Genomic DNA, 22,229 nt, shown 5'->3' with positions numbered 1-22,229 from the left:
CAGACACCAATGAAAGCATCTCATTGATATTTGGCAGGGGGTGTCTGTCAACCCAAATACATGAATTGAGATCAACACACATCCTCATTCCTCCATCACCCTTCCGTGCCAAGACCACCGGGGCTAACCATTCTGAACACTCTACTTCTTCTATGACCCCAAAGTCCTTGAGTTTGTGCAGTTCCTCCTTTAAGGCATCACGAGCCATAATGGGGACCCTTCTGACCTTGTGAACAACAGGTACAGAACCTCTCTTGAGTGCAAAACCCTTCAATTTACCCAACTTAGAGGTAAATACTGAGGGAAATTTACTCTCTAAAATTTCTGCCGTGATCCCCACAGAGCACACAGCACCATTGTCCCCTTCAGTCACACTCATGACTGGAACAGGTTTTCCCGGTCTAATCAACAGCTCCAGGGCAGCTTGTTCTTCCCACCCCACAACGGGGTCACCATCGTGGGCCACGTACAACTTACCCCTAGCCATTCTACCTTGAAACTCTGTCAGCCCATTCAAAACCCAGAACTTTAATGGGTAGCCGCCTATAGGCTTAAGGTTTTATCTCAGGGGAGGATAAATCAGAAACCCTCTTGTGGAACTTGGATTCGTATAGCTCAGGGGATATCATAGTGTATGGAGACCCCGTGTCCACCATCATCTCCAGCGGAACACCGTTGACCATAAGGGTCGCCCAAGCTCTTTTCTTGCAACTCCCAACACTTAGTAATGAACCTTCAAGCACACTCCTTTCGCTCCCATCTGAACAACCCTTGTAGCCCACTATTGTCACATCATCATCATCATTGTTATCCACCATGTTCACCGAGTCCTTAGTGGAGACAACAGTCTTGAACATGCGGGCATAATGTCCCTTGGTTTTGCATTTCCTACAAACCACATTGTTAGCAGGACATCCCTTTGCACCCGCTGTATGGCCACGCCACCCACAATTCCTGCACAAATTCCTCGAGGAAGACACTGCCCTGTTGTCCTTGTTCTTCCCTTTGACTTCCGTGGACTTGCGGGGAATGATGGCATGCACAGCTTCCCTTTTGTCGGCCATTTCCCTCACACTTTTCCTGGATTCCTCAATTGCACGGGCTATCTCTATGACTTTTTCCAGAGGCGGGTCTTTCTCTATCCATAGCCTCTCCCTGACGCGCACATCACATGTCCGCATCATCACTTGATCACGGATGTATTCATCAATGGTGCCTGTGAATTTGCACGTCACTATTAATGTATGTAAAGCAGTCACATAAGCATCAATCCCTTCACTGGAATCTTGAGCTCTCGAAAAGAAATGATTCCTCTCAAGTACCACATGGGCCCTCTTGCCAAACCTCGCCTCGAACTTGCCCAAAGCTGTTTCATAAGCTAGTATTACCCCAGGTAGAGCATCCCCCCTTCACTCCCTTCCGCGGGGGTAGCGGGGGCAGCATGCACATTGGGACCAGGAAGATGCCTGAATAGCCTGAGTCCCTCAGTCCCCAAACAGTTGAGTAATGCGGCTTCTTTTTCGTCATCCGTAAATTTGGCGCCACCTGCTGCTCTTAGGTAGACTTTAAACGTGTCAACCCATAGATCCCACACAATTGCTGGTTCACCCGGACTAGCCAGGAAGGCTGGAGGGGGAAGCGCATTGTTGTGCTGCATGCTGGCAAGGTTACTTGGTTACACCAAGCAGAATTACAGTCAACCTCTTCCTTCCTTGTCTGCGCTATCCAGGGCCTTTGGCAATAGACAGAGGTAAAGTCCAAAATATCCCACACGGTAAGCGCAGGGTTAATTGTTCGTGGTGTCTAGGCTCTCTGGCTTTGGACAGAGGGAAACCCAAGAGTTTCACTCGGTGCGTGCAGGGTTAATTCCTTTGCAATTGTGTAGAGGAACGCCCCTATGTTGCTCTCTTTGTTTCTGACAGCACTCCGATAGTGGGGGGGGACCCTCCCATTCTGACAGCACTCCGATAGTGGGCGGGGACCCTCCCAGCGAGAGAGCTCACTCTCTGCTCTCCCGCTCTCCCCCCCCAGGCGCAGACTCTCTGCGTGAACTCCGCGGAATGCTATGCTGCACTACGGCCGGGGCTGAGGCCTTTGGGGCGCGTGGCTTCTGTTCCTGGCTCGTTGCTTTCCCCGCTGGCGGTTCTCCCTCTGCCCGCTGTCCCAGAACTGCGCAGCACCGAGCTGCAGGATGGGGCTGGAGCGGTGGCCGTAAGCACTGCGGGCGGCACGGGGGAAAGTCGCTCACCTGTCCATGGCACACGAAGAGTCGCTGTAGTGGGCAGGGGCACAGCGCTTGACCCAGGATGGGGAATGCAGACCAGACACGCCTGCCCCTCTTGCTGGCGTCCGTTGGCCGTGTCCTTGCTCAGCTCGAATGCTCACTGCGGCAGGGGCACCGCGCTCGACCCCGGCTGGGGAGCACCGGCCAGGCATGCCAGATGTGATGTGGAAGCAGCGCAGAGAGGGGTTCCTTCCCCCTCTTCAACAATTTGCTCGACGCGGACGGCGTCAGCTGGGTAGCTCTTCCCTTGAAGAACTCGGAGACAGCCACGGACCGGCAGCCCCTCAGGGAGAAACGCAGGCAACTGCTGGGCCGAAGTCAGTGTAGTAAGGAAGAAACACTGCAGGTTAATGGAACTTCTTTATTGGCAACCAGCTTAAGCCCAGCAGTGGTGAGCCTACATTCAGCTCTCAGGAACCGCTGCTAACCGTCCTTTCGGGATGTAGAACCACAACATAAACAAACATGACATCATAGCATGGGTGGAATTCTATGAGGTAGAATTCCACCCAAGAGACATTATAACACAAACCTCCTTCCCCACTAACAAGGGCTAGCTAAAGCCAGTTAATTGCCTAGATGGGTGGCGAGGACTGCTGCGTGCAGCAAGTGATGAGCTCGGAGGCATAGCTGGGCATGGTGACCTGGATTTGCATATCTTTTCAAATCAATTTCTATGCAATTCTCTGGTCCGGTCTCCTGTTGTGGCTATCCCATCAGTATAGAGTAAAAGAGAATATGGACTAATGCAAGATTTCTTCAATGGGTATCTTGTAGTTGAGTAACTTGTACTTTTCAGAGTAAAGTCTAAGAATCACTTTTCTTGCTTTTCTTTAGTACTCTTAAATATACCTACTTTTGATTATTCACCTTTTCAGAACCAGCAATTTGTAACTTTCTTTTGGAAAACCACCTGTTAGCAAACTGGAGGTAATGTGTAAGTGCCACAGTAAGCAAGTGGCATCTGTTAGACCATTGATTATTTTAGCAACTTGGTGCCCTTTGATTTCAGAGTCGTATTGTTTGCTATTTTTTGATGATGACATTACAAGTGGTAAAGGATAAATAAGGTAGTTCCTTGAAATGCCTCAAAATTAACCTATACGTGGAACTGAATAACAGAAACAAGCATTGTAGTCCTAATCTTTTTATGCTCTAAATGTACGCCGAATAATCTATATAGTGCCCATTCATTGCCTCACAATTTTCTTTTCCTTTACTAATGCAGAATCCACATTCTTCATATGGTAGGGTGAGACCTGAAATATGCTCTATGTTTAATTGGTGTTCCTTTCTGTACAATATTGATATTCTCATCTTCTTTGGCTGCTTTTTGAATGTGTGCTCATTTAACGAGAGAGATGTTGAGATTATATACTCGTAGACCAAGTTTTAGTGTCTTCTGTAGTTTTTAGTGCAATACCTTTGATGCTAGAGCATGCAGGTTTGACAGTAATACAAGTATTTGTTTATCTGGTTGCTTTACCATGCCAAACATTACAATTAAACTATTGTTGGGATAATACAGAATTTCACTTGACAATGTCTAATCCACCCTTATTTTATTATAACCTAGCAGGCGATGGAAGCATGGACACAAATAAGAACTTGGAGAAAAGAAATGACAACTCAACAGGATGTAAGTCTACAACAGCAATGGTAGCACAAAGCTTTGAGGAAAGAACATATAATACAAGTCAGATGTTTTCAAGAAATTACCAGGAACCAAGAGGAGAGAATATCATGCAATGGCAAAGTGTTTACCATCAACCAATGCCATCCACTTTACTTCAGAGAACATTGTATGGCCATGAGAGTATCATGACCGATATCATGACCGATGTTGACAGTATTCCAAGTGAATCAAGCACCTTGTGCAAATGGAAACCAAATGCCTGTTCAGAAGACGAGCAAATCCGTCCAAAGCAGTGTCACATTAGAAAAATAAGAACACATACAGAAAAAAGGCGAAACATAAATACTGAGATCAAGAAACGTGTTTCTGCAAAGTCAAAACTTCTTAAACATGGGAATACAATTACCAAGGAGAGTATGTATCATTGTTCTGTATGTGGGAAATGCTTTAACCAAAGGGGGGTTCTTGTTAGACACCAAAAAATACATACCGGAGAGAGACCTTTTCCGTGTACCGCATGTGGGAAAAGCTTTAAACAAAAGGAAGTTCTTATTAGGCACCAAAGAATACATACCGGAGAGAGACCGTATCAGTGTATCGTGTGTGGAAAAAGCTTCAGTCGAAAAGAAACACTTGTTAGACACCAAACTATACATATGAAAGAGAGAGTTCGAAGGGAGAGGGGACCCCTGAACAGAGAGTGGCTGTAACAATTCTCCCAATTCTGAGTGGATTCACTTCATGTTGCAATACTCATTACATAATGTTATGAAGGACATAAATGTGACGTCTATGATGGACACGACGAGTGGACAATGTAAGATATATTGCATTGTCAAGTAATCCAGGATAGAAAGGGTTTTCATTACACACCTGCACATTAGGGATAGTGCTAATTGATGGCAGAAATACAGTGACTGCTTCACTCAAAAAATAACCTTTTCAGTGAGACAATGGTGACTGTAATATTGCTCATTGTACAGCAGCAGGAACACACAGAGAGCCAATCTGTATGTGAGAAAGCCAGAAGCCTGGAAACAGTGGAGTAGGCTATCGGAGACAACAGTTAACTTCTGCTCTGCCATTACTATGTCACAGACCACAAACCTGCTTTAAATGGAAATATAAAATGAACCATAACTCATCGGAACTAGAAGGAACAGTTTGACAGACATGGGGAAGACACAATAATACACTACCAATTTCACCCACAGAAACTCAAATGGAGTAAATGACAGGTTTAGAACAGGAAGGAAATGCCAACAAATTTGAAAGACAATGGGGGTCATTCCGAGGTTGGAGGTAAGGGATTACCGGCGCCTGTAAGGGCACCGATGGCGGTAATCCCTTACCTCCGTATTCCGAGTTCCCTTTGCGGGTCCCTCTTTACCTCCTGCTTTTAGCAGGAGTAAATTACGGGACCCGCAAAGTGACCTTGGAGTAAATTACGGCACCGTAAATTACGGTGCCGTAATTACCTCCTTCCCCATTCCCATTGAGCCCTAGGGGGGCAGAAATGGGGATGGGGACGGGCTATGGTGAATGGGGAATTACCGGTCCATCCAACCTTGGAATGGACCGGAAATTACTCCATTCACCATGCCGGTATTCCATGGAGTAAATAGCTCCATGGTTGCCAACCATGGAGCTATTTACTCCATGGTGTAGTCCTAACTCGGAATGAGGGCCAATGTTAAAAGCTGGGACAGAAAGGAGACTATTCTCTGCACGTACTGCACGATGCATGCAATAAGGGATATGAAAGACAGACATTTAGATTACGTAAACAGCCTTTTATCAATGCAGTGAATTCTGTCTAAAACGTCAATTTAATCCTGTTTGATTGTGGATTAAACATTAATCCGGATTGTATATTCATCACTTCCAGTAGCAAAACCCAAATTATAAATATTGTTGTTGCAATGGCAAATGCATTCTTTGCACCAGCAGTTGCCTTTTGAATGCTACCATAATTGCGACTAAGGAAACCCAAATATATCCTAACACTCATTTTTCCAGTTGGCATGCTGGTACCTTTTTCCATTAACAGCCCTAAAAAGGTGCCTATTGCTGTACAAAACCCACCTATTCGTGCAAAATGAAAAAATAAAAAATAAAATGAAACAGGATTGAGTATATTCTTAGTAGTGCATTCACTGGGATAATAACATGTTTGTGTAGTTGACACTGGCGACGGTCTTGCATATATTGTGCAGAGAAGCACCACATTTAATATCAAAACACAAAATGAACCATGATCACTATTCACCACAACAATGTTGACATATGAAGAATACATTCAGGGTTGTCTGAACATATATGAATGAACATGATAAAACATTATAATGTTAACAGTACCAGAAACCAGAATGTTGGTTATGGGTACAGGAATATCTGAGAAAGGAAACCATATACATATAAAATTGAATGGATAACATTGCAAGGCCAGAAGGAAGAAAAAGAACATACATCAATAAGCCATAAAAGTATACTTTGGGAATGCACTAAATGGTATGTCGATTGTTAAGTTAAACTGAAGGCAGATCATAAGTGCAGCAAAAACATTGCAACGGAAGAGCATTGGCTTCATTGAACAATGTCCAAGATTGTATTGAATCACCATGAAATAGGTACAGCTGAAAGGGACGTCTGTTTGTGAATTGTGTCATACTCAAATCCGCCTCTGATGGGTGAATGGCAGGGATCAGACAGGGATGAGTTGTTGTCCCTGCCTGTTTAATCTGTATATAAATTATTAGTTAGATCTTGTTTTGCAGATACAACATGATTGTCTCACTTAAGTGTTCCAGGGTGCAGTTACTCATGGTTACAGATGATCTAGTCATTCTTGCTCAAACTGCAGTCAGTCTCTATACACTTCTAAATGCCACTGACACCTCCTGTAGCTCAAATGATTTGCAGTATAAATGTCACAAAAATACTCATGTATGGCAGTAAATCACACCCACACCTGTGTTTCACTGTGAATAATATCCGTCTAAAAGGCATGGTGGTAAGGTTTCTGAAATGCAAAAGGCTGTGGCCTTCAAGGCATTTATTTTATTTTATTTTATTTATTAGCGTTTCTTTACCATGTGACATTCCAAGCACACTGCTTCAAAGCACTAAGGCAACATACTTAAATTCGACCTTTAAAGTCTGTTCCAGAGATGGGGTAATAACACTGTTGCAGGCATAAACAAATACATGGCAGTGAGCTGTTGGAATTGTGAAATTGTCTGATATAGAAGTTTTGGAGAAAAGGGTCTTAAAATAGTCTTCTGTCTACCTGCCTATGTACCCACATTAGTGCTTCACCAAGTATTTGAAGAGAACAAAGGGCGCCTACCAAGACAATTTCATAGTGGGTACAAATGTGGTTAAATGAGAGAGACCAGGGCGTTTTATTGCCCACAACGAATTGGGCTTTTTTCAATATTCTAAGAGTGTTAAATGCATTTTGCTTTGAATAGGCTTTGATGTGTTCTGAAATCTTAGACGACGTAATCAAATCCACTAGGAAAGTAGTAGTGCATGCATATAGATTGAACGATCTGGTATAACATGAAGTGAAAGTAAACAACAGCGGACTATGGATGAAATAAACTATTAAGTCACAAAGGCAGCAAGGCTACCTTGGATATTCTCCTCCACTACCGTCCGATGTAGAAATCGGGATTCTAATGGGTGCTCTCTATTTTGGGTCACCTGTTGTCAAATGAAATTCCTTGCTGAAACAAAATCCCCTTAAAGGTTGCTACATTTTTTATTTCTTGGTCCCATTTACGAGTACCAAAGACAGTGTGAGTACCTTTCTTATGTCAATGTAACATTAACAATCTAAAGAATCTCTGTTCAGCTACAACACCAATATGCGGTATCCAAATATTATCTGGTTATCTGGTAAGTATTTTCTGGATCTTTAATGCAAATATTTTTTCTTTTACTTGTTAATATTCCTTACTCTTCTTATGTACCTGTACTGGGTTCTCTCAGACCCCTGAGCAGTGTGAGGCAACTAGGAGAGGTATAGAGACGAACTCTGAAACCCACCAGGGAAAGACTGCATGTGGCAGAGCTCTGAGAAGGTGCAGGTGAAGCCAGTTGTTAGAGAGAAGAAGGAAATAGGAGGTCCCAGAGGGAACAGCACTTGGCAGGACATTAAGGAGGAGAGAGTCAGGTGTCTGGTAGGCACTAGAATCACGACACTAAAACCCATAGTTGGCTAAAATGATAGAGAGAGCAGTTAGCCTGCCTACATGTTCAACATACATGCTTCATTTTAGTGGGGGCGGCCCAACACCAACAGCATGCTCCTTTCAGATGACTAATACCCCCCTGAACCAGGGAGCCAGAGGAGACCTACTCATCACACCCAAGCCTTTGAAGGACCTTTCCCATGAAAACAGGAAGATCAAGACACAGCCAAAAACAGAGCGATGGTCAAATTTCTGAAGGGAATCATGAGGACAGCGGGATATGAGAGACTTTTAGTTTGTGTCCTGTTCATTTGGTTTTGGGGCCATCTTTTCTGTTTTTACAATAGCGCAAACCTGTTGGAATGCTGGAAAGGAGCCAGATCCAGATGTCAAATGAAATTGAAAATGCGTGGGACCTCATTTTTTCTGTTTCCAGAGGCATTTATAGAAACAATCATCCTGACATCTCGAGACACAAGAGAATGGATGGAGACTGGAGGGATGTTGGCGAATACTAATCAAGATATCAGAGCCAAGTGTGTTATTTCTAAATTGGGTCCAAGTTGTACGGATAATATAACATAAAGCCGTGTTTATACTGCAACAAAGTCACAGTGGTAAAATCACATCCAACCCCTGGTCCGCCTGAGAATAGGATTGACAGGGTAAATCCTGGACTATTCCTAAAAGCCCTGAGAGAGCAACTAGTCGGGATCTCCCAGGACTCATCAGGATTGGAGATCCAAAACCCAGAGGGGATTCTGGAATTGACTTCCAGGGATTCAGAAAAAGAAATGCTCTGGGGAAACACTAGCACATCTAGAGAGACCACCTTAGTCAAAAGGTACAGATCCTTGAAGGGTAAAGCCTAATTCATCCGAAACCTCACCCCCTCCCTATAGCAGTGCTTGTTTATCAGAATGGTTTTCCCCCTCCCCTGCAGCTGTAGCATGTAAGGAGAGAAATACTTCCTTCCCAAAGGAAAAATGATTTTGCACAAGTGAAAAATTACTAGAGGTGTTCCTTTCCCTTGTGAGAGCCTTTTAAACACCAGATGCCCACAAAACAAACTTCTGTGCTAGGGAGTAGCTGTGGGGGAAAGGCAGGAGCAGAGCAGCCAAAAGAAACAGCTCCTGCACTGGAAACAAACTGAAATACAATCCAAAATGGCTTTTAAAGACTTCTGCTCTGGCTTGGAATAGAAAGTAATGTATCCAATCAATTCAAAGGTGAGCCCCTGGATTCCCAGAGGACGGGTGTACTCCAATGAGAAGGAGGAGAGCGAGAGCCCTGTCAACCCTGAAGGGCTAGCGTGCTCCACTGAGGGGGGCAAAAGCCCCTCGAGACCAGAAGAAATAGGCCCATGACCCAAGAGAAGTAGTTGGAGAGTTACGTGGATCCCTGGAAGAGGGGATGCGTAACCAAAGAGCAGAGCCCCTTAAGCCCCAGACGACTGGAATGCTCAGACTGGAGTGCTCAAGTGAGGGGGGAGGAGACCCGCGAGCCCAGAAGATGGGTGTTGTAAAGTCAAGCGAGAGGGAAGGAGAGAGTGACTATTATCCCCAGGAGAGGGCATGTCTAACAGAGGAGTCTCGCCTCTTGGTCCTGGAAGAGAAGAAGCCCCAAGAAGGGGAGGACATTTGGGACACTTGTCAATGGATAACCTAAAATCCATAGAGAGGGCCTGTGGTCCACATCAGAAAGGATAAGAACCGAGCCTTAGAAATCACCAAGCAGGAGACCTTTCTGTATGCCTTTACCATTTACCTTCCTTCATTTATAAAGCTGTTTACAAGTACTGTTTCCCAGGAACCTTTGTTGCAGTCACCCTGAAACAATGTTCATGTAAGAGTTATGTTTTACTTTTGCTCAATAAAATTGTGTAACTTTATTCTGGTGTCAGTAGTTGTGTGTTCCCTCTACCATGTGACAAAACAGAAGCGTGGTGTTCGATCCCTTGTTGGTTGATGGTCACTTTGTGATACAAGTTTGTGATGAAGATCACAAGTTACATTTTTCAGAGAATTTAGCTTAAAGAAAGAAAGTGGTTCTCTTACTGGACACGGGCGCATGCACTTTTTATCTATGGTGTATAAAATCTTGGTAAAAAGAGGTGAGCTGGAAGTTGACTAGTTTGTGCAGGCCAATCAGTTGCAATCTTGCCACCCTCTTAAGAGATTAGAGTACTAATTTTTTTCAGAAGAAGTGTAAGAGGATGGACAACATATAGACTGAATAGGAGCAAAACCAAATAAAGATGCTGAGGTCCATTTGTCTTGATAGCAACACATACAGAAAATTCTCAGTTTCATGGAAAAAATGTTGTCAAATATTTTTATATTCATCAATTTCTGAGGGTGGATCCAATGTGTTATATAATCCATTAATTTTAAAAGCATGAAATAGACATTGATCATTCCGTTCAAATAAAATAATGATTAAGCAAGAAACGATCAGCGTCATTCTAATTTTTCTTGACTAAACAAGAATCGTGATTATTTTCTGAGGGAGTTTACAGGATTCATTTGGTATAAATAAGGCTTTTCTGATCATTCTTCAAAAACATTTGACATGATGAAACTAGATATTGAACTGTTCAAATGCAATAGCAACTTTGTTGAGCCACACAGTGAAAGGCTATGATTAGGAAGCCAGTCCCTTACCGAATCAACTACTAAGATGCCAGCAGTTGTATAACGCAATTGAATACTATGTTTTTATTAATTGTCAGAGATGTTATATATTTGGTGCCAGTGTTTGATTATTTAAACTCTAAAGAATACAAGTGAAGGGGGTTTATATTTGGGATTCTGACCCTTTGTTGTTGCATGAGTTCCAATGAATCAGAATACATATGCAATCCCAGAGTGTACTGTAAATTGCATGGATACCACAGCAAAAATGACAATTGAAATGTGACTTTGACATGCACATAGGGATTTAAATATTTATTTATTTTATTTATTTCCATTTTTAAAGCGCTCGGACAGCCCGGGGGCATTGAGGCGCTGTTATGGGAATATGTCTTAGTTGCATATTTATAACGCGCTTAATAGCCAGAGGTTTCTAAGCGCGGACCTGGGGATCGAACCTGTGTTGCTTCGTGTCGTCTTGTTTCCAAGGCGAGCACGTTGCCGCTGAGCTATCCTCCCAGGACAATATGACCATGGGACAATAACACAAATTGGTCTGATGATACTCTAATACATAATGAAACACTAGATCTTACAGCCAAACTATAACACTCTTGGGATCAGCAAATTATGATGAATGTAGGTGTTGCAGCTACGGTTTGAGCAGAATGATGGAACATGGAGTCTAGATTTTGAAATAAGGGAGATTGAGTTGTTTTGAGTTGTTCAAGGCATGCTCACAATGTTGGAACACTTAGAAAATAAAAAAAGTAATGTGCAGAGTCAGTCTGCGTCAGTCCACTGTAATTTTGCCTCGAGAGGAGCTGCAGCGACGTGTTTTTCACTGAGGATATTAACTGTGTACTGCTGCTTTAAGGCACCTAGTGGGTTGGACCTATAAATCCTTGAATCACGCGCAGAGCGCGCGCAGAGTGGTGCGCAGAGTCAGTCTGCGTCAGTCCACTGTAATTTTGCCTCGAGAGGAGCTGCAGCGACGTGTTTTTCACTGAGGATATCAACTGTGTATTGCTGCTTTAAGGCACCTAGTGGGTTGGACCTATAAATCCTTGACTCACGCACAGAGCGTGCGTGGAGTCGTGCGCAGAGTCAGTCTGCGTCAGTCCGCGACTGACAGTGATCTGGTTAATATGACTGCACAAACAGGTAATGGACGGCCACATACACATAGAAAAACCATCCAACAACGTCGGATGCAAAACCCCTGGACTGCCTTAAAGGCCGACTCAGTTCCTGAAACTGCCAAGGTAAGCGTTGCTAAACATGCCCGACAGTTAACTGAATCAATCAGTTCCACTGATACCTTGCCTGACTTATCGTCTGTTTCACTGCCTATCCTATCACTGAAAACGAGTGTTGCCAACTCGCCCCCACTTATATCTATACCTACATCTGCACTATGTAAGCCAATAGATGAAAGGGGAGAAAAAAATAAAGCTCCCCTACTCGGCAGTAGTGACGCCGTCCTTGCTCAGGCATTACCGCTTCTAGAAGCTAACACTCATCACCTAGCGGGAACCAGAGAACTAAATCAACCCACTTGCGCAGAGATTGTCATCATCTCTGAAGAGCGCGCCGAGCTCGAAGCGATTACTGCGCCTGATAATGCCATCGCGAACCTCGAAATCCTGCCTCCACGTCGCTTACTAACGTTGACTGACTTACCCTGTGTACCCTGATTATCCTTAAGTCCGTTAGGATTGTCTCTATCAACTAACTGCCGACAAACAGGCCACAATCTGATTACTTATGAAACGACAGATGAATTCTTCTCTCCATTCGAATGTATGGACACAGAGTTAATGGAAGCCTCTCAAGATGGCGATGAAAACACGAGCGTGAACATCCTAGGACAAAATACATCTGCTGCCAATTGCACAAATAATAAAGTTGTAATCGGCTGTGCCCCTGCTACTGACACTATGAATCACTACAAAGACCGATTCAGTGGGCATGAAATAAATAATTCCCTAAACCTGGAACGCTGCGTAAGTGAAAGGTCACTAATGAAACCGCGAAGCGTCATAACTTTAACACAGCCAACATCTATAGAGGCTCATGAATGCTGTGCATGCCAAAACTTCCTCAGTTATGTACTCACTCTAACTTTTTAATGGACTCTTACCATCGAAATAATTCTCAACATGATGCCGGCTTGGAAAACTTGTCTCTGCGTGCAAGTGATAATTCACGTAATAAAAAACTGAACTGTCTTTGAATTGGTGCGACTCTAGTTGATGGAGAAAACCCCCGAGGCTCTGCTGCCTCCAGTATGAATGTAATCCACATGAATTCACGTGTGCACTCAAATCATAAAGACATCGTCCGCACACCTAGGACTGCGAGCTCACGCACCAAAGTTGCTCAGCCACCGCGTGATATTTTAGCTCTGCCAGTCGTGAATACCTCGGGATTCAGCGATGTCCACTCTGACTCTGTAAAGAATTCACAGTCAAGCACGGCCGAAAAATCTGGTTCTAAATCTAAACCCAGTCTTTTGTCTGCTGCAGCGATGCAAATCTACAATAACGTCTTGGCTGCTTCCTCAACTGCACTGCTACCGTTTCTAAAAATGTATGAATCGCTGCACAAAGCCTTCAAAGATCAGACTTCCATAATCGTCACCTTAAAAGAAAAGATGGATAAATTCAAATCCGTGACCAACTTCCTGCAAACTCAGCTATCTCACAAGGCTGAACTGACATTGCGATGGCAAGAGCGGCTGAGCGATCTCGCCGCACGGCATCATTGCCAAAATGACACTCTATCAGACGGCCTGCTCGAAGACGTAAAGTGGATGTGCCATTCAACATCAATGATGGGCTCAAACTTGGAGCCAGTGAAGGTTAGGTTCTACCAATGCCGGCAATCGATTCCAATAAAATGCCTTCTCTTAAATCATCAGTCTCTGTGATTGACTCTATGATTCCATATGATCCATTAAATAAATCACAATCAACTTCTCTTTCCCTTGTGAGTGAGGTTCCTGATAAAGACACTCAAATCTGGACGTGGAGGCTCAGGACGCCACCTTAAATCCTACGTCAAAGCAACAACTAAAATACAAACCTCCACTTGCCACCATCTCAAATCCAACGGTTTCTTTTGGTATTTTTGATGGTCCTGTAAATCAATAGAGGTTGCCACTAAACCGGTACAAAAAATACCACCAAAAAAGGCGCCCCACGATGAACCATCAGCAAGTACGAAAGACCCTAAAAATCGTCAACAGAAAACGAAGCAGAGAAAATACATCAGAAATGTCATGCCCTCGATTAAGCCAGGCCTAATCTCCCGGTCAGAAGTGCCAAAACCTTGCGACCAAAATGGTGTTCCTTCTGATGAAAACTTGGCACTAAAACATCCAAATATAGTGGCTCCTGCAAAAAAACGCCTTGAATCAGATCACGAAAGTCTTGTGAGCAAGTTGTCAGGGTCTGAGATCGATCTCTATGATCTTTCAACATACTCAGATGGATGTTTCTCCCACTGATAAGGCAACTGGCCAATCTCACACGTTTTCTAAAGCTTCTGGTGTTGAACCTCTGTCAAACCTCAAACCAGAGGTACGGCGGGACAAGCACTTGGACTGCAGAATGAAGGACCCTGATCGAGGATCAGTAATACCTGCACTTATTAATCCTAAGCACACAAGATTCCAGTCACATAAACAACCTTGATTCACCTCACAAGCTCAACCTTCTTCGAAAACTGGTTCACGAAACCTGCATTGTAAGTTGCGATTACAAAATGTGCATCACGAAGACTGCGACCTAAATCTGAATCGCTACAACGTGATGAAACTCTTTACTTGCATTCCATCGCTCCGTACTATCCGTTCCGAAGATATTTGTAGTGTGGAGTATGCCACGGAGTATGCCACGGAGAAATGTTGTGACCAAGTCTTATTACATATAACCTCTGCTTCAGTTAGGAACACCATCCTGAACACCGCAGAAGATCTGTTGGTCTTTGGGTTCGACATATCTGTCGAACCGTTGCGCTCCAGGTCCAACTCGCCTTCATCAAGCCCAAGGAGTAGTTTCCAAGGAAGTCATGAACAAAGATGCGCAGATCTCCGTAAAGCAATGTCAATCCCAAATAACATAAGGCAAAATTCCACTTAGGCGCCAAAAAGCGTTAGCCGCCATGATGCAACATCCCAGCGTTAGCCATCAGTCATTCAATCTGAATATAAACGGGAATTCATATCTTGGAACACCAGGGGATTCACCCATTTATTTAACAACTGTGACATCCAATTGGAAAAAGTATTCATCATCTGTCTCCAGGAGACATGGCTAACTGATACACCAATTAGAGATGGTGTCGTTGCCTTACTAAATCCAGCCATTAAAAGTGCTATGGAGCGACCATCTTCTGGACCTCTGATGTTGACCAAAATAAATCCTTGGTGGAGCCTTGTGGATTCATTCAATCCGAATCCATTTGTTCAAGGAGCCCTGTTACAAACTGCTGAAGCAAGTAGTTCCGCAAGAAAACACTTGCTTGTTTTGAATGGATACTGGAACCCAAATACAATAAGCACAACGACCTTTATAGACACGGTCACATCAATCATTTAAAAGGCATTCTTGAATTACAAGAATTTATCAATAATATGTGCCTGTGATTTAAATTGTACCTGGTTTAGCTATCACTCTAGTTCTGGACATTATAAATTGCTACCAGTTGACGAGCTATCGACACGAGCCATGAGTGGAGTCTCTCCCTTGGAAACCGTAATTGCATGATGGTAAATGGAAAAGTACCAGGAGATCAACCACCTTCACTCAACCTGGTCAAATCAAAAAAGCACACTCAATAATCGATTATTTTTGGGTCTCTTATAATCTATTCGAAGGAGAGATGACCCTGGCAATAACTGACATGCCTTCCAGTGATCATAATCTCCTTTGTTTAACATGTACTGTGGATTGGCACACCGAATGTAAACAACACAGGACCTCTATTTCTGTCAACGCAGGAGGAAATCGTCTGCGGATTGACGGACCTAAGATCGAGAAAATGGGCCAAAAAATTCCCTCATGACACAGCCTTGTCTGTGAATTATGCTCCTTTATTATATGATTTTGTCGCACCAAAAGCCCGGGACAGAAAATTGGGCATAAAGCATAAACACATATCATCCACGACACTGTCGCAAGCAAAAAAGGCCATGAGATGCGACATTCACGCCTTAAAAAAATCAAGATACGAGAATAGTAACAACCTGATTATTCAAAAGAAAATTCGCCAGCGTCGTCGGGTATACCGTAATTGGCTAAAGTCTCAAAGATCAATAATCGAGCAAGACAAAGCCGAGGTCTTAATGAAGGAACTGATAAAGAATCCCCGTGAAATCTGGGTAATTCTGAATACAGGAAATGTCCGTCAATCATCTATGATGTCAAATGTAATTGATGCTGGAAAATGGGAACAACACTTCACAAACATCTTTAGCGATCCATCCTTGGACACATCAATAGTTCCAGTTTTCAAGCTGACCTCATGGGATCTAAGCATCAATAAAGATGACATAGAGTCAGCAATACGGGCCCTAAAAAGATCGCATGCTGCAGGCCCAGACTTAATCACAAACATGATGCTCAAGGAAAACGTGGCACAATGGGCAACTTTTATTGAATTGGTGTTTCTGCGACTGTCTGCATCGACGTTGATCCCAGACTCCTGGCGAGAAGCAATTATTGTGCCAATATACAAAAAGGGCAATCGGGCCTATCCAACCAGCTATCGCCCGATTGCCTTGTTGGACACAATAGGAAAAATGTTCGCCTCTTTTTTGCGTCAAAAATTAGCAGCATGGTCTGTGTCCAATCACATCTTCGACATCAGACAAACTGGATTCACCAGAGGTGTGGGTGTGGAAGTCAATTTATTACTACTAAATATATTAAAATTGGAAACCCTTAAAGCAAAGACGCACCTCTATCTGGCTTTTATTGATTTGTGGGGTGCCTTCAACAGCATCAATCGTGATAAATTGTGGCAAAAATTGAACAACTGGAACTGTCCCCGCAACTTAATCAAACCAATAAAAGCTCTACACTCACAAACTGCTGTCCGCATTAGGCTGAACTAGCAAGGCACTCTATCAAGGCAAATACCAACGAGCAAAGGAGTGAAACAAGGGTGTCCGTTGGCAGCAGAACTTTTCAAATTGTTCATTTGCGATCATCCAGAGTTTCGAAGAAACGTACAATGTTTTCCACCAAAATTAAACCAGATCGAAATCAGATGTATAATCTACGCCGATGATGTGGTTCTTCTAGATCGTACCCAAATTGGTCTCCAGCGGCAGTTAGCAAATCTACAAGAGTATCTGACCATCAACGACCTGGCCTTGAACATCGAAAAGACAAAGATTGTCATAATTGGTCAACGAGAATCCAAAAAACGGAAAGCCTTTACGTGGAGAGTTGATGGGAAACATCTTGCGGTGGTCAACTCCATTAGATACTTGGGGATTACGTTTAACAAGTCCCTACATGAACACCACTGGAAACTCGAAATAGAAAACCGAATGACACAACTTACAATCCAAGCTCAGCTGTTGAACAAAAACTACGCAAATTCACCCTTGCTCCTGTTCTAACTTTCTATGCTCTAAAGGTCGTCCCAGCAATCACCTCTGGGTCAGAATCCGGGTGGAACATTGACATCTCATTCTGGCAGAAGATGAAAGGGATCTTGTGGCGGCGAGTCCTGAGGCTGCCTCCAAACATCTCGATGGTCCAGATAAGATACGAACTGTCCCTAAATTCGCTTCACACTTGTGTCCTGTGGAAATCACTAATGGCACTGCGCAAGATGAGTCTGAGCCCTGTGGCACCAGCACTTCAAATCTTTTGCCTACGACCGGGCCCGGGAACATCAAAGCTCTTAGAAGAGTGGAAGGAGAGGATGATCTCTACTCTAGTTACTGCCGAACTAAACGTGAATGACCTGATCATGCGTCCACAAGTTACAAAAAAGAAGTTTGAACTTTGGTACTGGATCCAGAACACTGACCATCGCCATCAAATGTCGACCACTCTCGACTCAGGACTGGAGCTCACAAGTTAAATGTGCCAAGTCTGTACCTAACAAACTGTCCCTCTCGTCATCATCAGGATCAATTTTTGAGACTTTGCTTAAACGCCTTAAAAACAAAAGAGATGCTGTGGCGTCGACATATAAGCGAAGGAAACGATAATATGTGTCGCTTTTGTTAACAGTGAAATAGAAACAACTGAACATCTCTTAACCAAGTGCAAGCGGCTCTCAGCAAAACGGACACAGCACCTAGGCAAATGTATTCCTGCAGCAGGAGGAAATCGAGACTGGTGGTCCTATGCTAGTGCTGGTCACTGCATCAAATTGAGTTGCGCTGCAGTAGACTTCATAGACTCACTAAGGCTTGATGAAAAAGTGTGACTGTCTAATGACATGTGTGTTTATGTGGGTGTCAGACACCCTTTTTAAATGTACACGGATCCTTTGTGATTACTAAAATGATGATCAACAAGTTGTAACAAAAGCTTGAAGTCCTAATGTTTACATTGGGCTTCATCAGGCTGAGGTTTCAAATTAAAAAAATAAATTAAAAAAAAAAAATAAAAAGTAAATGGGAGTTCAGATTTCTTTGTCCATATCAAGCATTTGGAGTGCAACATGGGAGATGCATAACGCATCTGAGGATGGTCTACAGAAATCAATTTTTGTTAACTTCGCAAACACTGAGAAATACCTCAGGAACAGAATAAGTAAACGTGGTTGGTTATGTAAATACGGTCAGAATACATAACAGCAATAATGAATGCCAATCAGTAAAAAAAAAAAAAGTGAAAAGAAAAGGGAGGACAGAGAAAAAGGGTGGGTTTAAAAACCCATCTGCAGCTTTCATCTGCCCACAGTTGTGGCAGGCTGTTGCCTCTGCTTTAGACATACTCTGCTAAGCAGCCCCATTTCTCGAAAACCCGACTTCTTTGTGAAACTTTGCAAATGGCATTTTCCATTATGAATTGATCAACAGATGTTAAAGCCATGTACATCAGCAGATCGCAGGCCTATACCCTTCTGGGATACGATATCTACCTACTAACATGCTTGAAATTGTCTTTCTCCTTAATCTGAAGTGTCAGAAACCACTTTTAAAAGTACTTTGAACAATGGTAGAAGTGTACCAAAAACGTAATGAAACCGTGACTGACAGTGGTCAAGTTAGGGGGAAGCATGGTTCATGACATGTTTCAAGGGGTGTGGCTTGAAAGCCAAGTGAGTGGAATGGCAAAAGAAGGTCGTATTGCATAGTTTTACGTTTTTCCCCTCATTCAGTTGGAGTATGTATGTAACGCCTCTAGAAAACCAATACCCTTACTTGCTAGAACCCATACCTAACACCTGCCTGAAAAGATGCTGCTTCAACATCAACCTGAAAATAGAAATCAGTTTAGTGTTATGAACAGAATTTGGTAATCCATTGCAAAGCCTGAAAACACAAGACTGAAAGTCTTTTATCTTCTCTGGGCTGTAAAGACTATTCCAGAGAATGTTTCCCCTCTCCCCACGCCCTTTGGGATAAGGGAGATAAGCCTGTTACGCTTACCCCTAGGGGACAGGGCAAGTGGGATCCCACTGGGGGAGACAGGCATTGCCTAAACAGGAATATATGTTTTCATTCCATGCCTCAAGAACCTAATAGTTTTGTGGTTATATGAGAGTTAAACTGTTTAATAACTTGCAACGTGCTACACAAATGGCAGTTGTGGTTTCTGACCCTTTCCAGGCACCATCCTCACCCCAGAGGGGAAAGTGGGAGACAGGCCCAACCCCTCATCGTGTGGAGGATAAAGACCCAATCAAATTAAACTTGGAACAAATACAGGAAGGTGGACCACGAAGCTGCAGAGGAGGAGGTGTGGCAGGAAGAAGCGAGCACACATCTGACGTAGTGGAACGAGCTGCGGCCGAGCCCAAGGAACACTGAGCTTCCCTGCCGAGACGCGAACTAGAGCGAACTAGAGAGGACAGGCCCAGGAGTCTTGTAAGCACTGGGAACCATCCGAGTGGAGGACGAGTGGCACAACAAGGAAGCGACATCGAACCCCTTCACGAGCAGGCACGGAAAGCCGTGGAAAAGAAGCTGGAAGGGAGAACCTGTGTCAGCCTTCGTGAACACCTACCTGGAGGAGCACCACACGGAGACAGAAAGTACGGTGTTGCTCTAGGGAACCGGGAGGCCGACAGAAAGACTATACTGTACTGCAAGGCCGGGTGAGAGAATCCAGACCCTAAGGCGGGGTGAGAGAAACCAGACCCTAAGGCGGGGTGAGAGAAACCAGACCCCAAGACTGGGCGAGAGAAACCAGCTCCCAAAGGAGGGCAACAGAAACCAGAACCTAAGGCAGGGTGAGGAAACCCAAACCCCACTATGTGGTGACAGAAATCAAACGACAAGGCAGAGTGTGAAAGCAGAAGGAAGGGGTAACATCCAGGCGGTAACTAACTGGAGAAAATACCTTGAGATTCCTTGGTGGGGATCTCAAAGAGGGTATGTGGTTTGGACTTACGAAAAAGGGAATCCTCAGGAGTGGAAGAAGACCTAGGACTGTGACAAAGTCCCGGTTATCCAGAAAGAAAGGGAATAACCACAGACTGACATGCCACCCGAAAAGGCAAAGGTAGAAGAGAAATTGGGTGCCATTTTCTGGAACTGTACAATGGGGCACGATAGAGAAACCACGGTGGGGTCAGCAAACGAGCCACCATTCCTGTGTTGGGAAAAGGCCCTCGTATTTTTGTTAAACTTAATCCGTTTTTAATGGTAGGGACAAAATTCGGGCTAGAACCAGTTTCTGGATGGTGAACTTTAATTAAATCCTGACGAGCACTCTTTCAAACTAATTTTAATTTCTTTTAGATTCAGGCTGAGAAACCTAGGGCCAGCTTAGTGTTGCAGTACAATAAAGAGATACTAACCCAAAATGCTGCCTTTTCCATCTCCTGATTCTGACTTACTACAGCTGACAGTATCCTAGAGATGAAGAGTATGTGATACTCCATGATTCCATCCATCATGATATACTAATACTATGTGATAATATCTTTAAGGTAAGCCGCAGCAGTCGCACGGATGTATTTTAAGAGTATGTAGGACATTTTAAACTAAATTCTGTACTATACTGGAAGCCACAGCACGTTCCTGCGAGCAGCTTGGGCATGATCAAATTTCCTACGTACAAAAACCAATCCGTTTTGAGCCACGCAGAGTCTGCTAATAGATTTTATTGAAGTATCCCCTTGGAGTGCCTTGCAGTAGTCCAAAAAGCTAGTCAAGATAGCTCCTACTGCAACTGCACAGTTGTCCAGTCACAAAGAGAGACAAATCCCACATAGCCTAAGCCACCGGATATTAAAATAGCATCCCTTGTAAGTGGCCTAGTGCTTTATCAACTATAGTGTCTTACGCATTTAACCTGAGATGATCTCTTTACATGTTTTCCAAAAATGAAGGGCGTAGGGAGCAATTCCTTCTTAGTGTTAGCAGAACTTCCTCCATTTTTCCCTGGCTAAGATGAAGCCAGCTAGGTTCCATCCCGACTGATATGTCACCCACGCTTCATGCATGTACGGTTAAACAGTTTTCTATTTAGATGAAACTGTTCTAGCATGGTAAAATGAGGCGGCATGCTTTAACTTTTAAAAAAAGTCCAATGGTGGAAATGGTTGTAAAAAGTAGTGTGACTATTAACAGTAAAACATAAAAGTAGTGGAACTCAGAATAATGATGACTTGTTCTCTCATTGGGTGTTGAATGTGTAGTTGGAGCGATTGTGAATATTGGTATTTAGTACGAGAGTGAATAATTGTAATGAAAAATTGCAGTGGTAGTAGAAAATTGTGCTACCACGTGTTGAACACCAGAGTTGTTTTTTCCACACCGTATGTCTTAAAAAATAAAGTTTTAGTAGGAAATATTAATGAAATAATAAAAAATATTTACTTGTATATTTAAAAAATGTGTATGAAGATTTTATGAAAAAGAAAATACACGAACTCAAGTGTAGTAAAAGTTGAGTGTCCTATCTACCTAGTGAATCTGCAATACACAACCTGAAAGGAATACTTGTGTATGTTGTTGTTAATTCCGGGGATTATTCCTTCTAGGTGGCAACATTGTCCCCTAAGTCTCTATAACATATAAATTCACCATGGAAGGTTTTTCAAGAAGAGAAATAAACATGCAACCACCATGCACTGGCCTTACCATATGTCAATGCCTAGTGAAAGAAACATTATTAATGTGTTCTTCTATTGGCTAAGGCCTGAGAAAAGAATGTTCTTGTTGTAGTAGTAGCTGATCAATTGAAAAAAGATGCATGAACCCAATGTGCTTTGGAAAAAGAAAAATATATGTAAACAAGCTCCGTTCTTTGGCAAGGACGCCTCCAATGTCA

The 22,229-nt window shown here is 43.3% G+C and overlaps 2 protein-coding genes across 5 annotated transcripts in view; one reads left to right on the top strand and one right to left on the bottom strand.

Annotated features, from left to right (window-relative positions):
* LOC138449172 (zinc finger protein 398-like) overlaps positions 1-10,010 on the top strand; it is a 509,505-nt gene extending 499,495 nt beyond the window's left edge. For 2 of the 3 annotated variants that reach the window (XM_069604750.1, XM_069604749.1), the window contains one exon: positions 3,864-10,010. In XM_069604750.1, the coding sequence (XP_069460851.1) occupies positions 3,864-4,630 (767 nt within the window). In that variant the 3' untranslated portion in view covers positions 4,631-10,010. Of the gene's footprint in view, positions 1-3,860 lie in introns of all 3 variants that reach the window. The other variant, XM_069604748.1, reaches the window with a different exon arrangement.
* LOC138449151 (uncharacterized) overlaps positions 1-22,229 on the bottom strand; it is a 260,056-nt gene that overhangs the window by 214,198 nt on the left and 23,629 nt on the right. The gene's annotated exons all lie outside the window — the stretch shown is intronic.

The sequence above is a fragment of the Ambystoma mexicanum genome, chromosome 1p, assembly GCF_040938575.1.
Source record: "Ambystoma mexicanum isolate Mex_15411 chromosome 1p, UKY_AmexF1_1, whole genome shotgun sequence".
NCBI classification, from domain to species: Eukaryota; Metazoa; Chordata; class Amphibia; order Caudata; family Ambystomatidae; genus Ambystoma; species Ambystoma mexicanum.
This window is presented reverse-complemented; position numbering and strand designations above follow the sequence as displayed.